The following is a 17,259-nucleotide window of genomic DNA, read 5'->3' as shown; positions in this document are numbered from 1 at the left end:
TTCTTTGCAGGCCAGGTCACACAGATTCATTATACTCTATATGACCTCAAGCACAAAAAGTTACTCAGCTGTGGCTTAAGAATAACGCGAGTGAACAGCATGCGAGCCCAACTTCTTTTTCTTTCCCCCAAATGAATAAATCATGTTTTAACCGCAGGATAGAACAAACAGATCCTGGCAGCTCTGGTCGAGTAGACCGTAAAGTCCCTGAGGCGCACTAGTCACCAACACTGGCAAACGTGACACTTCTGTTTGCCATGTGTTAAACTTTGAAGTTGACTTAGATCTGGTAGAGACCTTCTCTGTGGTTACAGATCTGAGTCTTTATCCTTACAGGAGGAACAATGTGATTGTGGGGGATTGGGGGCTTGTCCTCTGAGATGATGCCTATTTATTTAAACAGGGTAGAAGGGACCCACCCATCAAAATGTTGTTCTGGGCTCTCCTAGCAACAGACCACACCATAGTATACCACACCGTGCCACAAACCATGCACCACAATGTTTATCAGTGCAAAATATAAACTTATGTAAGCGATTCATTTCAGCTCACAGATATTATTAATTATATTGTTCGGTTCGAGTGTGGTCAGACTTTGACCTCTTGTGTTTACTTCTCCCTCTGGTGTTAAAAGCAGTCAATTACATTTGCTGCTTCATTCCATTCCAAGCCACATCATTTTACAAAATGTCACTTATTGAGGCCTAGATGTAAAATGAGCCTTTATTTATGTATGCAAGTACACTGTGTTACATCAATATAGCTAAAATAATAGTAAATATGTGACACAGTCAATGAAAATCCAACTAAAGACGTTTTTGTGATTTAGCCAATTTAACTCTGTGGATCCTGTACCGGGTCCAAAATTAATTATTATGACTAAATATAAAATATTCCTTTAATTTCTAAAGCTTAGAATCTCTACTTTCTGCAGATATGCATCACTTATATTTTACTGTAAGAAAGTTATTTACACTTAATTTACGCTATCACCCGCACATATTTTTTTATATCATTTAATATTCACATATTTCATATTTATCAAGTATGACAAACATGGGCAAGTCTTATATCAAATGAAAGCTCTCACTCTCTGGAATAAGGCTACAATCATCAAATGAATAATGAGGTAAAAAAAGGGGCTTTTGTAAACGTATGTGAAACTTGAGCGTGAACTGCCCCAGATAGCACAGATAACCACAAATACACCATCTTTTGTCTTAGGTCCTATTTTAAAAAATGAGTTCATTCACAGCATTTTCTTTGGTTGTGTGCATAAATAATCCCTTGATATTTATTATATGTGCAAAACAAAAAAGTATTTTATATGAAAAATGTATTTTCACACCTTCAGTAAAATAAGAATAACTTTGAAGTTGACATGCTAAAGAGTTCATTCTTTTTTTGGGTGTTTACTGTCTGCTGCTGGTAACAACCAGAACTGTCTGCAGTCTGCTAGAGCACACAGAACCAGAGTTATTCACTTTCAAAACAGTGTTTACAACATAAAAAAAGAAAATTTGGTGTTTCATCATATGAAAAACAACATAAAAAACAATATTTGTCATAAACAGCAGATTTTTATGTAACTTCAAAGGGTTTTCTGTAAAATGATATAAAGAAATTGCATTTATTCCACTGTATGTGGTTATGGGGACACTTCAAATGTTTTTAGGTGGAAATTGTATACAAAAAGGGTATTATTCCTCCCTTCAATTGGAGTAAAATAACTTTTGCATAGATTATGATAAAGAAAAAAATCCTTTTTCTTCTGTAAGCTGACAATTGCTGGAATCAAACAAAACTGCCTGCAGGTTTCGTTACCACTCAGGGCCAGAGTTATACACTTTTAAATACAGACTTTAGAAAAAAAACATCAAAAAGCGCCTATTTATTTTGTGTTTATTAGAGGACTGATAACACATCCAACCATGTTTTAGCACTTTCAACAGTGTTTTATGAAATTTCAAGATGTTACCTCTGCATGTGGGTATGGGAAGCTTTTGAAATTGGGTAGGCCAAATCCAGGCGTAAATCCAGAAAATAGCCTCAGAGTGTAAGAAGCTTAGGCTACTTTTTCTATTTAAAATCATCATACATATTTAAAGGACATCTAGTGAAAATATAACTTTGATATCTTTAATATCGACCGAGTAATGTCATGCCAAAGCCTGAAATTAAATTTTTAGACTTAAGCCTGGATTTCACAGGGTCACTTACATAAATTTGTTAATTATTACAATCATATAAAGGTTTGCACTGAAGGTATAGCAGCAGGTGGATGTTCCTGGGATTTCAGCATCATTGTGAGGTGAGAGGTGTGACTGCTCTGTGATGTCACTGTGCATAATGTGAAAAAGCAAAGCTCAGTCAAGACGGAGGTCAAAGCTGTATCCTGTCTGCAGCCCGGTGAGAGTTTGCAATGGACACTGCCAAACCTGAGCAACAGTACTGTGAAAATTACTCTGAAGGCACCGTCAGTTCAAGCGCAGGTAAGAGTTTTACATTTTGTGGGTCTACAGAAATATTCAGCTTTTATACCTATCCTATCTGAATTACAATATATAATATGGAAAATTGATATTTTGTATGATTAATATCACTATGGGGCAGATTCCTGCAGGGCTTATCCTAGTCCCAGACTATAATGCATGTTTGAGCTGATTTAATTTAAAAACCTTGTCCTGTTTCATTTCAACATATTTCGTTGACATTGTTTTGTCTTGAGATGTACACCTGTAGTTTTTTTGTACGGTATTTTTGTAAAAACTTCTTAAATTACCTAATATTAATACGGCCTAGTCCTGGATTAACCTAAACCCTGTCCGGGAAACCGCACCATTATTGTGTATTTATGTTTTCCTTGTGGCTTAAATGTAACTTAATTCATTTTTCATTATTACTTATCTACTCATTTGTATTTATTTTAATTCGCTTTAGGTTCACTAATATACACTTTACAAATAAACTGTTGTAAATAAGAGAGTTTTGTGCAGAATGCGAAAATAAATTGAAATTGAAACTCATAATTCATGTTGGGTATCAAAAACTTCCTCTCTTTACCCCCCACACATTGTAAAGGGCCCCTGTAAACCAAGTCCCACAATTTGACAAATTAGTCACTTTTTAGGCCATTGTTTGTTTAAGCCTACCATAATCCGTAGGGTTCTGGCACGTCTCTCTCTCACGATATTAGGTTTAGGGGGCAAAGCCTACTGTCTTTCGAGTTCCTGCACCTTTGGTTGAAAGTATTGAGGCTCTTAAATCCTTCACATCATTTGAAAGATGTGAACCTGCACGGTCAACATCTCAGAGGTGTCAATGGCTGAAGTAACTCTCCCTGTCAATAGGAAATTGCTTGTAACCAGAGAGGCTCTTTCTGCGAGGAACATCTTTGACAAAGAAGTCTATGCATAATAAATTCACATCTTTATTGAATGCAGATGTTCATAATCACTCAAGGAAAGATTCTGGGACATCTGAGAACGCCAGGGTTGGACGAGCGAGAACATACCAGTCACCGTCCCGTAGACGACACAGGACGACCTTCAGCAATGAACAACTGGAACAGCTGGAGTTATCTTTCAGACAGAACCACTATCCTGATATCTACTACCGAGAGGAGCTGGCAAGAGCCACCAAACTAAATGAAGCTCGCATACAGGTAACATCAACTGCATGCTTACCATCATTTATCAAAATATCTTCTCAAGAACCTCATACATGTTTAAAACTAAATGCGTTTTGGGGTGAACTATCCCTTTAATGGAGAAAGATGCTTTTTGGGTGCAGATGGTGTGGTTAGCGCATCGACCAGCAGGGGCTAAATGCCCAGGCTTACCAGCCAAACCTTGACCCCCTGCTCGAATAACTTTTGCTGACTCAAAGCTACGGTAACCTGCCAGCCTTTCTCTCCCTGCAGGTTTGGTTCCAGAACCGGCGTGCCAAGCAGCGAAAGCAGGATCGAAGCACCCAGAAAGCCCTGCCAGTTGGCATGATGCAAGGACGCAGGCCTCTCTTTGGCAGCGTTTGCGTGTCTGCCTCTGCCATGGGACGGCAGTACCAGTGCCATCACTCCCTGCCACACATACCCAGATTCTCTTCAGTGCTGCCCCCTGGAGGCTATCCGGCCCATTCGACCTCCAGCACTCATTTCTCTTGTTCACCAGGTCCTGCTTCTTCACAGGCCAGCAGACAGTCTGATAACTGGTACAATCATCTCTGTAACATCGGACCCAGCGGTCTGCCTACTGCGTCAATGCTGTCTCTGACCTCTGTATCTGCACTGGAACCTGCTAGCCACTGGAACTAGAGAGAGGGTAGAGCTGCATAGGGTTGAGTAGCTGTCTGGCTCTTTTGTGAGGAGTCATTTATTATTTTTGTATCTTTTAGAAGCTTTAGAAGAAAAATTAAAAACTTTTTAATTCAAAGGTTGATTTTTGTCTTTATTTTAGCTGCAAACACACAACAATGTCTTTAGTTATTGCTCTATTGGCCTGGACAAAGTAATAAGATTTATAAAGATTCTGAATCAATTAGCATCTATTCAGTACACTGACTTCATTAACATAACGCTTTAACTATAAGAAAAGTCAACACACGTCATGTGAAATATACAGTAGAGCATACTGCAAGTACAATTTTTTATTACATTCCTATTCAAAGTCATCAGTATCATTCACAACTTTGGTAGAAATAAATTAACCCAGTATGTCAAAAAGTATCAGCATAATGAATCACATTGTTAACATTCAGTCTTTATTTATTTAAGGACTTTTTTCTCTTCATTATATGTTTAGCAGCTCCTTAAGTTTGACCTAAACAGCTCATAAAAACTGAATCTGTATTGATGATGCACTCTGGCACCAGTTCTTATAGGGATAGTTTACCAAAAATTCAAACTTTATAATTTTTTACTCACCCTCATGCCATTTTAACCCCCAATTTCTTTTGTTTTTCTTTAGAACCCAAACACAGATTTTTTTAAGTGTTATTTGGGTTTTTCTGGTTATTATGGGATTGTATGGTGACAGAGGCAGACACCATCTACTCCCATAGTAGCCATAAAACTCTTCAAGCTTCAATATGACCCATGTGTTGTCAAATTGTTATTTATTGTAAGTGTCCTGAAGTCCTCTCTACTTTCTTGTTGGGAAGATATCACTATTGTTTTAAAAATCACATCCTAAAATTGCCTACACAACCGACAGAGAGAATTTGCATTGAAAGAGAGGCAACACGAAATCTGAAATTGGGTTCTGAAGAACAAGGATAGACATGAGGTGAGTAAAAAACAACAAAATTTTCATTTTTGGGCAAACCATCCAAGTAACATCAGGAATAACATATTAGTTTACTGTATTTAAGACATACAGTACTGGTAAATCTGTGTAGGAAGATCTTGTAAAATCGTTTCTTCTGTGTAACAGGAAATTGTGTAAAATGTTGACGCTGTACTTTCGTCCATACAATGAAAGTAAATGACAACATACTGTTTAACTTCGTTGCTTGTGAAAGTCATGTGGGTTTGGAACGGTGAGTAAATAATGACAAAATTGTCGTCTGTGGGTGACCTAAACCTTTAACAAAAAACTCACATCATTTAAAATTAAAGTGGCTTTTCTTTAAAGTAGTAAAGCAAAAGTTTGTCGTCAATTATCGGTAATACAGCCATCCGCTTTGTCACTGCAAAGCATTTATTTAAGTACAACAAAATATTTGTTTGTTTACAGTGAATCAATTCGGCAGTTTATGCATCAATGGTCCATTCTAACCAGAGATGTAGAGTTGTGAATGCTACACACTGATGGCCAAAAACCCACATCATGCCACATGTCCCTCATCATTTTAAAAAGGTTATATTGAAACATGAATATACTGCTCTTGTGAAAATGCATACACATGGAGGAATGTGCGGCTGATCTGTACATCAGAGGTATTGTGCATCCGCAGTACGGCAGTGCGCGTTCCCGTCTTCATTTACTCCAGAGACCTCGCGAACTCTGCATAGTCAATGTAGCCATCATTGTTTTTGTCATCATCCCTGAGGACATCATCAATGAGGTTGATGAGATCCTCTTCTCTCATTGGCTGGCTAGTCTCTCCTCCTTCCTAGAAAGCAAAGCAATGACATTATCAAGTGTGTTAAAGTCCAATCAGATGTGAAAAGAAGTGATTAAGAGCACACACCTCCTTATGCACATGAGTGATGGCAGTGGCTAACTCAAGTCCATCCAGAAGATTGTTGCCATCATAATCATGCATCTTAAAGTAGTGAAGCTGAAGTTCTTGAGGGGTCATGTCTGACTCTGGCTTTTCAATCACACCCTCCAAGTGCTCCATGATGTGACTGCAACAGAAGAGAAGAATAGAATTACATATACATATATACATACATAGGCCAGGAGAGTTGATCTTATATTATATATTGATTTAGCACATCTTTCTCCCTCATTGTGATTTTGTATACACTATAACTGTACATTGTATACAGTTCTAACGAGAGGAAAAATGCTCACTCTTTATCTTGTATCATGTTCCTGTCCAGCCGGGTGATTGGTGGAGGGATTTGATTTGAGCCACCTTGTTCTGCATGGTGTCCTCCATGTGACGATACAGACAGCATGCAGCTGGACCAAAGCAGGAACCAGCCCCATAATCCTTTAAATCTCATTACACTGAAATCACACATTTATAAAATAACAATACAGCAAGACTGTCAGAACCCATTCATTGCAGCATATGGTTGGTATTGGTAATGGTACATAAGAGACAGCATTTACCATTGAGAATCATAAAAATAAAAACATTTCATGCATAATAAGAAAAGCCCATATTTATATAGACCACGTCTACTGAATCTTATGGGGCTTAGTCATGAGTCATCTGGATGAACCTGAACTCCTCGCGCTATCGTAAATAGGAGCAATGACAAAACTTTGCAGACATGGTTAAATATAATCAATGCGTAAAGCTAGAATATAGACTTAAGAATAATCTAACATAACTGTACGGTGCATACTAGACGCTTACAACAAGACAATTAAACATAAGCTAGATGTAACAGTTACTCATTTCTTGTTTGAATAATACGAATCAGATGCTCGCGTAGTACATTGAATATAACAACAAAAGAGTGCAAATTTACTTACATGCTATGAAACAAAATTGCTGGATAAATATTTGCCCTGTTTGTTCAGACACAGTTGAGTTATAATGAACTAACTGCTGATATTTACTCAGCACCGCTATTTCTGGCCGCTCTGGCTTGCCGTAGCTACCTTTCACCTCATGGACACGACAGCTAAATTCTGATTGGACAAGCAAGGTTTTTTTAAAGCGCCACACATGTGCCAATTTTTTATTTATTTTTGTATTTATATAAAAGTAACAGTCACATACACAGCAGAACACAGTTATACATTGTATAAGTATATTGTATAAATATTTAAAAAAGCCTACATAATGAACTTGGGAATGTTTGAAGCGACATACAGCCATTATTTAATGTTTCGTATTTAGTTAAAACACCAGAAAGGACTTTGCACTCAAAAAATGTTTACAAAAACGAAGAAAAAAGTTTGGACACGACAGATGAACGCTGATTGGATTTGAGTAATGCGTCATAGTAAAGCAGAGTCTCGAGTAATCCACGCGCTGTTGTCTACAGCATGCAATGAATGAGGTACAGTAATTATGTACTCTCAGTGAGGATGATTACGATGTTGATTTCATTTGCAGTTAATTATACACCTCGCTCAGCTGCATGGAAAACCTCAGCAGAGAAAATGACAGGGCCAAATCTCTTTTTCGGCGTTTGGAGGTTCAGTATTTGTGTTAGTAATGTCGTAGACGTATGGCTTTGTAGATAACTAGATACCCTGTAGATCAAAAAAATAGCCTGTAGATTTTTCGTGATGTTTTCTGGTAACCACAGCACATTAAGTAGTATATGCAGTTTTTATGTACAGTGTTTAAGTAAGAGGTGGGCTAATAATTCATTTTACTATTAGAGATTGGTTGCTATTTTATAAAACATGCAAATATTTTATATATTACCCACTATTGTATTACTTTAAAAAAGAACTCAGTGCAAAAATAAAAAAACACCGCATGCGCTCTCGATTTTAACGCACTTGCCGAAAAAGACTCGAAATGTGAACAGCACGCAAGTCGTCCACTAGATGGCATCACTCAATCAGGTTTCCCAAAGCTAATTTTATTGTCATTTGCATTCTGTAGCAGGTGTTTGTTTTGAATTAGTTTTACTATTTTTACATAAACTGACTTCAGAGTCGACTTTGTCCCATACTTTATGATGTCAACAGCTCCCTTCCTAGGTCTGATTATTTAATAACAACAATCTCTGCAAATAGTTAAAAAGATTTAATTGGATAAAAAGATTTAGTAATCTAGAAGTGAAGGGTGTTTAGGGTAATATGACATACTGTAGTGGACAAGAACAGTGTTACTTTAGATTAAAGCAATTTGTGCTCATATGTACTACTTACCCACATTTGTTTGGGGCATGCAAGGCCATTCAACATCTGTCTTTATTCATTTTATCCGTCTTTGACAAACATTACCATGGTAACTGCAGTTTACCACAACACCAGTCAGTTGTAACAGTGATAATAGTTACAGACACTGCAGACACTGTGGCTACTGCAAAGACTATGTTGCATATTTCAGACTGTACTATGAAATTCTTAAAGGCATATTCAAGTACCATGTAAATATCATGGCACATAAATAAAGTAACCTTTTAAGATCACTTTATAGTATCATAATATTTTCATCAAACCGTCACAGTACTTGTTAGGTAATTTTTGTGAGGACATTTGTCTAAACAGGGCACCAAACTCTGTTAAAGAGATAGTTCACCCAAAAATTTAAATTCTGTCATTATTTACTTATGCTGCTGCAAACCTGTATAAATTTCTTTGTTCTAAAGAACAAGAATGAAAATATTTTGAGGAATGTTTGTAACTAAACTGTTCATGAGCCCCATCCACTTCTATAGTATTCTTTTTTCCTACTATTAAAGTTAATGGGGCTTATGATCAGTTTGGTTACAAACATTCCTCAAAATATCTTCATTCGTGCTCATCAAGAAATTTATACAGGTTTGAAACATGATGATGATGGAATTTTCATTTTTGGGTGACTTTATCCCTTTAATGCAAGGAAAAAGTATAGGGTTCCTACTGTTTTGGAAAACCTGGAAAAATCTAAGAATATTAAAATGGAATTTTCAAGCCTTTAACTGAAGTCACTAAAATGTCCAATTCTGATCTTAAAGTAACTTCTATAAAACTTCATCCAGTCATAATGAAGAACTGTACTGTACCATACTAAGTTGCAGTGTGCTGTAGGCTACAGTAACTTAGTATAGTATAGTAATTAGCCTACTACACTTTGTTAGAGTATTCTCTAGTAATATGTGAAATGACTACTTTAATATTTATTGTGGTCATTTTCAAAAACACTGCAGTATCTAATGCTACCACAGTTTATTATAGTAAATACTGAAGTATATTATTCTATCTTAATCATGTGGGCTGAAATGGACAGCGTCTCGTGTTTGTAATAACTTTGCACATGCTCAGTGAGTTTTCCGTTGACAGTCTGCAGTCACTCCTGTTGTGCAGTCGGAGCGCGCGCACGGCCACAGGGACGCGGCGGGGATGACAGCGCGCCTCTCGTTCTCTCAGTACCGCTTAGAGGCGGAGGTTGAGCGCTGCCGAGCCGAGTGTCAGTGGGATAAAATACCGGCTTTAGTGGAGCAGCTCGCTTTAGCACGGATACATGAGGATGGTAAGTGTGAAGAGACCCAGCAGTGATGAGTGTGTGTCTTGTTCCGCGTGAACTTTGCACCCTTCTGTTAAACTTTCACGTTTTAAGTCTGCACTGATTTTGGTCACACAATTCACATGCACTACTTTTCAAACGGGCGTTTTTGAGTGATTTGTTAAGTCATTCTGGTTTATGAGAGAATACGTTTTTGGCACGTCTGTTTAGTGTGTATGAAGCGAGTTACTCATGTGGATCATTTGAGAATGTACACACCCTTTAGTTTATAGCCTACAGGTAGAAGTTACTACTTAAAGAGATAGTGTTATCATTTACTCACCCTCATTACTATTATTTAGTTTTTGTTGTGTGTAAAGCAGCTTGAACACTGACACTGATTTGGAGCAACAAAGTGCCGTTTTTATAGTTAAGCTTTATGCAAATGAGCTGCAATGCAATATGGGGTTGCATACAAAAGCACAGAAACTTGGAAACCAACAGTGATTATATTGCAAAATGCACCTCATTATTTGATTTGTGTGAAACATTTTGTCTCTCTTCAAGCCACACAGTGTGCTTTGTGTGAGGAACACGCATAAATTTAGGTTATTTACTAAAAACTTTTCATCGTCCCATTCAAATTTGGTGATTTAATGCTACATGCAGGAACTTATTTATTTGTGTATAGCAAGAAATGCAAAACACATATTAGCGTATAAAGAAAATGAGGTGACTGCACACAAACTTTTGTATGCAGAGTAGTCACTGAAATTTAAGAGTTTAAATAGATAATTTCAGTGAATATTGAGTTACATTACATTTGTTCCTCACACATAACTATCTAAATTCTTCAGAGGTCCTTTTTGGGTCTATTTACCTTTATATGTATTTATTGTATGAACAAAACCTTCTAGATCATAGATGATGGCTGATTTTTTATTATACTGTAGGTAAACTAATACCCAGCTGATTCCTCTCTCACTCACCGTGTTTATCTTGGTAAAGTCAACAAGGTTAAGGTGACATCTTGCTTAAACTCTTTCCCATTCTTGTTAAATCTATATCTCCAGTTTAGAGGTTAACACATGGCACTCCCAGAGGGTGTGTCAACCACTGTCCAAATCAGATGTCTAACCAAAAATGTCTGGTTTCGCCACTAATTTCCCTATGGAAATGGAAATATTACTTATTAAGATGGCCATCGAACTTTGTATTGTGTTTATTTCACAACGACTTGCTGCTAGACTTTTCAGTGGTACACTCCAGCGACTTCTTTTGTCTTTCATAGGAAAATGTCAGTCAGGAGCTTGACATACAGTATAACACGAGTCTGGATTTAGTGGGGCGTGAGAGGTCAGACCAAACAGGAAACACCTCATCCACAATGTTTGTACAAAATATGCATGAATGCAAACACGTTTTTTTTAACCTTTTTGTCGGACCGAGCCAAGAAAAACCCTAAAAGTTCTTTGAACCATCAAACACTGTTGTAGATCAGCTTGCAAACTATGCACAATTATCAGAGGGAGCCATACTGGCGGGATAAAGTCCAACGTTGGATGATAAAGTCACAATGAAGTAATTTTCCAAAAGTTTCCAGACATGATGTTGTTCAGGCTTTTATTATTTTTAAAGGAACACAGCAATGATGCATTCGTCTATATTCGTCACTGAGCATATTCTGTTCTCTTTCATTCTTCAACCTTTACCCACATTGTCCATCTCTGTCTGTCTGTAGATGATTACGGGACACTGCTGTTGGCAGAAGCTCTGTTAGAGGAGTGTCTGCTGGAGAACGTGACCCTGCTGAAGAATTCAACGCCTCTGACGGAGCAATCGCAGCCCAAGCTAGCCAAAGCCAAAGCTCACCTCGACAGCATCCTCAACAAGGGGCGTCTGGAGGTCTGGGACTGTTTGTACATCTCTCTTTTTAAGGCTTATGAGTTTCAACAGCACTTTTGCATTAAATTCAATGCTGTGAACAACAGTAATCCATCTGGTAGTACAACACAAGTGACACTTCGCTAAGCTCCGCCCTAGCGACTTCTATCTTAGCAACTCGTGTTAATAAATAAATATAAAGTGAGCATATACTCATATTTTTCCAATCTTCCCCTGCAGCCGAGATACTTGAATGAAGCTCTGCTCCTGTTGGTGAAGGTGCACTATGTACAGGGTCGCTACAGGGATGCTCAGGGCATGTGTGCCAAAGCTGGAGTCGATGATTTCATACGGCAGGAGCAGCCTCTCTACCAGCTGCGCATGCTGGCTGAGGCATTTGTCATAAAAGGTATGAAAACTTGGAAAATCACTTATTTCTGACTGGTTTTGCATACATTATGACAAGTTGGGTTGGGTGAATGCGATCTATTTTGCTTATCCATTTTGAATTATTTTAATTTCCCAGTTTCGATTCCAATGTGGTAAATAATAAGTCAATATTTAGTTACCAAATCATGTGGTCATTTATCCCAGTTTTTTTTTTTACTTTACGAATACAAGGATCTCCAAGTATGATGAACCTTTTGTGAGGAACCCCCATCTTAAAATGTATATGCATTTGTAAATTATATATAATAATTTCTTTTTTTGCATGAAGAAACATTTTGGGGTGGTTTCCCAGGCAGGCTCTAGATTAATCCAGGACTAGCCCTTAGTTATATTAGGAAATTTAAAGGAACATGCCCGTATTTTGGGATTTTAGCTTGTTCACCGTGTCCCACAGAGTTGGATGGGTCCATACATGCCATTATCATCTCCGTGTGTGCTGTGGCTCTGTCTGACGCAGCCCCCGCTAGCTTAGCTTAGCACAAAGACTGGAAGTAAATAGCTCCAGCTAGTATACTGCTCCCAATAAGTGACGAAATAATGCGAACATTTTCCTATTTATGTGTTGTAATTTGTATAGTCAAATTGGGCAGAGTGATTTGCTCGCAGCACCAGAGAAGCCCCTGGTGAGGAGCAGAGAATTTGGTTAGAGTTGTGCAAATCACTCCGCCCAAGTAGCAGTGCTTCGCCTTCTTAAAAATATAGTTCCCAGTATGTATACTGTTAAAAGATGGCTGTGTCTCATATCACCTTGTTATTTGTACACGGTGTGACTATACAAATCACAACACACATAAATAGGAAAATGTTCGCGTTATTTTGTCACTTATTGGGAGCAGTATGCTAGCTGGAGCTATTTACTTCCAGTCTTTGTGCTAAGCTAAACTAGCGGGGGCTGCGTCAGACAGAGTTACAGCATGCACAGAGATGAGAAAGGTATGTATGGACTTATCTAACTCTGGAGGATACGGTGAATAAGCTAAATTCCCAAAATGTTCCTTTAAGTAGTTTTTACAAACAGACCATACAAAAACAATACTGGTGTGCATCTTGATACAAAACAATGGCACTGATATATGCTCAACACTTTTAAAGTGTCTCATGGGGTCCACTAACTATAACTTTACACCAATCAGTGTATAATATTTGTTAAAAATGAACTTCCTCAATGTAGTGTAATAGTTTTAATACTATACAGTTTTAATATGGTAAATGTAAAGGCAACAAGATATCACGGTACTTTTGGGACTTTATTTTCAATAACATTTCAACACATCAAAATTGTCCTCAATGCATCATGCATTTAAGTGTTCATTAAAAGAAATACATTAACATTTGTGACAACTAAAAAGCACACTCCCATTGTAAAACAACAGTACAGATATTTATAAACACAGGGAGTTCATGGGATGCTTCAGTACATACAGTACAAACAAGTATTACTTCCTTTCAATCCAAAAGCCACTCTCTAAAAATGGCTGGGTTATTTTTGACCCATGATGGGTAAATATTGGACAGAACACACCACTGGGTTAAAATTTGCCCAATGCTGGGTTGTTATAACCCATGGTTGCAAACCAACAACCCAACATTGGGTCATTTTAACCCTGCATGTGTTCTGTTCAATTTTCCCATTATGGGTCAAAAATAACCCAACCATTTTTAGAGAGCATGGTGGTCTCCTCTTCATTTTCACATAATAACAGAACCAGCAGCTGATCTCCGATCAGACCTCTAGACTGGATATTGAACTTTTCTGTTAATCAGTGGCGGCTCATGACTGCTCATCCGTGGGGGGCAAATTCAAAATATGTGTTCGGCGTGTCGTGTGTTGCTTGTGTATTCAAAATATGTGTTTGTTACATCATGTGAACCATGTGCGTCACGTGTTTTGTCAGGGTGGGTGCCTGCTGCATATGCGTCAAAGCTGTTTATGATAAAAGAGACGATCACGTTTACAAAAGACACTCATTTAACACTTAACTCTGATTACGCATGAGATTATGCGAGTATCTGGCAAATGCGAGCGTCTCTTTTATCATAAACCCTTTAGACGCATCTGCAGCAGGCACTTATTTTGTCAAGACGTGTGATGCGCACAGGTCTACTTGACACGCAGAACATTGAAATTTCAAACAACACACATGACGGGCTACATACATGTTGTGACGAACTTCCCATCGAGCACCACTGAAGTCACCGGCCACCACTGCTGTTAATACAACAAAAAATAAAGGGGAAATTGCATTACTTAAAAACAACTGATAACACCACAGAAACAAATATTTACAGAATTTACTTACAGAACACATTACAAAATTCTTTGAAATCAGATATTCATTTATGTTTTGCGTAAAATAATAACTTTTTTATAAAATCACTCTTCAATTTTCATACAGATCTGTGCTCCTCCAAACTCCGCTAAAGCAAATCTCATGCACACATTAAAGTAATTAAGAGAAATCTAGAGCGAGGAACGCGATGCTTTTTGTTTGGTGTGTACGCAGCATAATGAGGCGTACACACCAAACGCGAATTCAACGATATGCACGAGTAGATTACATACAAAGTCAATGCAAAGACGTGAATAGACGCAAACTCGTGTGGGGCGATGCAAATGACGCGAATTGGGAAAACATGCACTAATCTCCTCAAGTGCATCTTCGCGCAAGTTGAAAATATTCATCTAAATGGAAAAATTAGCGAAATAAATCCCGCAAATAATCTAGAGTGAGGAACGTTGATTTTCGATTCTCAACCCTAATGAGAAGGCATGTAATGTGTAATACGTTACTATGTAACAACCTGCACTCTTTTGGCTTGTGTCATTTGTTTTACCTTGTTTCCTGTTGAATATCATCAAGGACATTGAGGGAAAACCATTAAAATTAGTTTTGTGTAAAAAAACTGGCATGTGAAAAATTGAAAGAATGCAAGGTCTCCACGATTGTCTCAGTTGCAATAAATCCGAAAAAGTATGCCAGGCCAGTAACACCCTTTTCTGTTCTAAATTCATTAGTAGATATTAGTCTATTATCCTGACATAAGACAGAGTTTAAAGCCAAATATTCCTTATATGGTAATGATTGTGTCAGTGCTTTTTAAATGCAGGGTCTCTGTTTTGTGTTTACACAGTTACATCATTTCTATCGCTCCATTCCATTCAGACTTTGCCTCAAGCATGTTTTATACTGGATTCAACACTAACCTACTACTGTATAATTGTACAGGATTTATTAGAATATGGACTTAGTATGAATTTACAGATATAAAATAAAATGTGTTTGTCGCTGTAACAATTGCTGGGTTGTTTTGATCCTTGATTGGCTAAATTACAAAATCCAACCACTGGGTTAAAATTAATGCATTTTTATACTAAACTTGGTAATACCATGATATTACTTGACATACCACCATGTTACTATTTGGTTATAGGATTATGGTTGTCATGGTAATCATCATCAGCATTTTGTATATCATAAGTATGACAGTATTTGACAGTATATTTGATCACTGCTAGAGTATATAAAGGATGCATACATATATATGTGTCCATTAGGGGTGTGCATTGGCACTGCCCTCACAATTCGATTCAATTACGATTCACCAGGTAACGATTCAATTCGATTCTACGATGCATTGCGATGCATCAGAATTCTACTGTACACAACAAGGCAAGTGCAACTATTCTCAACAAAAACTGAAGCTTAGCAGCTTTAAGACAATGACAATTATATACCTGAGATGAGAATTTACACACAGCGTAAGTCTTGTCTAGTTTCCTATTAACTTCGTAGAATCCGAAATGTGCCCATATGTCCACTTTCCATGGAAAAGGGTGCGTTTTTATTTACCTGTCTGTCACTGTCATCTCTCTCCGCCTCAGCCATCTTGATTGTTGTTGTTATGCCCCGGAAGTAATTGAAACTTCACAACTTTTTTGTCCACTCAAGACCAGAAAATAAACAGTGACTTAATCGATTATGGCACTTTGCTGCATTGATGCTGAATCGTGCATGCGCGCATTGCGATGCGTAGCCGAATCGATTATTGTTGACACCCCTCGTGTCCATTATTATGTTTGTCACATGATCTAAATGGTGTCAAATATTAGCAAAAAAAATTAAGTAAGAAGATATATGATATTTATGTGAAAATGAAGTTACCTACATAATTTTAATAAAACCCACGTTCAAGAACTTGTTACTATATGTGTTATGATGGAAGCAGACAAACACAGGGAGGCAGTGGATGAAGTGCAGTTGAGTTTTATTATAAAGCCACAAGAAAAAAGACCAGGACAGGATTGTAACAATATCCACACAGACATGCTGCATATTAAGCTATAGTACTTTTTTATATAGACCGCCATGTTTGTATCCTCATCAAATGATCAGAAACAGTAAGGCTAGAAATTCATAACATATCTTATTGGCTAATATAATGCAAAGTTCATGTTCTTGAGTCCCTCGAGAGACTTGCCAGGCAGAGCAAAACAAACCAAATCATTATCTGTCTGTCTACTGTATCTATCTGTCTTTCTCTATAAGAAAATTGCGCAGAAACTTGAAGACATACAATGTCATAATTTTGTTGTTAATATATTTGTTTAGATGGCTTAATGCGAAGGACAAATGTTGAAGTTGCATAGCGGTTTTGTTGTGTAGTTCCCCATTTTTATGTTTACTTCCTTAAATTTTTATGGAACAAGTGACATCTGGGTAAATATAATCTAGCGAGACTGGATGAATCTGAGAGGGTTAAACATGTCAGTGTTGTGGTTACTTTATTCATCCAGAAAACCAACTGCCATGCTGTGGTCATACTTTTACATTATTTGCATTAGGACTTTCTATTCTTATTCCTTTATATTGCATAGGAATTTTTTTAACTCCCCCCTCGACCTAAATTATTTACTTTACGTTTTATATTTTTCATCAACACAAGAACACCCTGCAATTCCCTCGTGAAAAAAAAACGTGGTGTGGAAGAACCACTTACAAATAAATACTATTATTACAGTGAGGAAAATAAGTATTTGAACACCCTGCTATTTTGCAAATTCTCCCACTTATACATCATGGAGGGGTCTGAGGTGGTCATCGTGGGTGCATGTCCACTGTGAGAGACATAATGTAA

General features: G+C 37.5%; 3 protein-coding genes across 3 annotated transcripts in view; 2 read left to right on the top strand and 1 right to left on the bottom strand.

The window, feature by feature from the left end:
* The first annotated feature begins 1,384 nt into the window (after nucleotides 1–1,384).
* On the top strand, nucleotides 1,385–4,476 carry prop1 (PROP paired-like homeobox 1). Its single transcript, XM_055170006.2, has 3 exons — nucleotides 1,385–2,492; nucleotides 3,444–3,664; nucleotides 3,923–4,476. The coding sequence occupies exons 1-3, from the start codon at nucleotides 2,423–2,425 to the stop codon at nucleotides 4,310–4,312; spliced, it is 681 nt and encodes a 226-aa protein (XP_055025981.2). The 5' UTR covers nucleotides 1,385–2,422; the 3' UTR covers nucleotides 4,313–4,476.
* Nucleotides 4,477–4,607: 131 nt separating this feature from the next.
* mcfd2 (multiple coagulation factor deficiency 2, ER cargo receptor complex subunit) lies at nucleotides 4,608–7,311 on the bottom strand. The gene is made up of 4 exons (XM_055170007.2): nucleotides 7,152–7,311; nucleotides 6,519–6,677; nucleotides 6,190–6,349; nucleotides 4,608–6,111 (listed from the first exon to the last, which is right to left on the bottom strand). Exons 2-4 carry the CDS (start codon nucleotides 6,671–6,673, stop codon nucleotides 5,980–5,982), a joined length of 447 nt encoding a protein of 148 aa, XP_055025982.1. The 5' UTR covers nucleotides 6,674–6,677; nucleotides 7,152–7,311; the 3' UTR covers nucleotides 4,608–5,979.
* Nucleotides 7,312–9,615: 2,304 nt separating this feature from the next.
* ttc7a (tetratricopeptide repeat domain 7A) overlaps nucleotides 9,616–17,259 on the top strand; it is a 33,131-nt gene continuing 25,487 nt past the window's right edge. Inside the window, exons 1-3 of the mRNA XM_055170005.2 lie at nucleotides 9,616–9,816; nucleotides 11,531–11,694; nucleotides 11,914–12,082. Of these exons, the coding sequence (XP_055025980.2) occupies nucleotides 9,687–9,816; nucleotides 11,531–11,694; nucleotides 11,914–12,082 (463 nt within the window). The 5' untranslated portion in view covers nucleotides 9,616–9,686. The remainder of the gene's footprint in view (nucleotides 9,817–11,530; nucleotides 11,695–11,913; nucleotides 12,083–17,259) is intronic.

The sequence above is a fragment of the Misgurnus anguillicaudatus genome, chromosome 11 (genome assembly GCF_027580225.2).
Source record: "Misgurnus anguillicaudatus chromosome 11, ASM2758022v2, whole genome shotgun sequence".
In the NCBI taxonomy this organism is placed as follows: domain Eukaryota; kingdom Metazoa; phylum Chordata; class Actinopteri; order Cypriniformes; family Cobitidae; genus Misgurnus; species Misgurnus anguillicaudatus.
The sequence above is the reverse complement of the archived record's forward strand: the minus strand, read 5'-3'. Positions and strand labels throughout refer to the sequence as shown.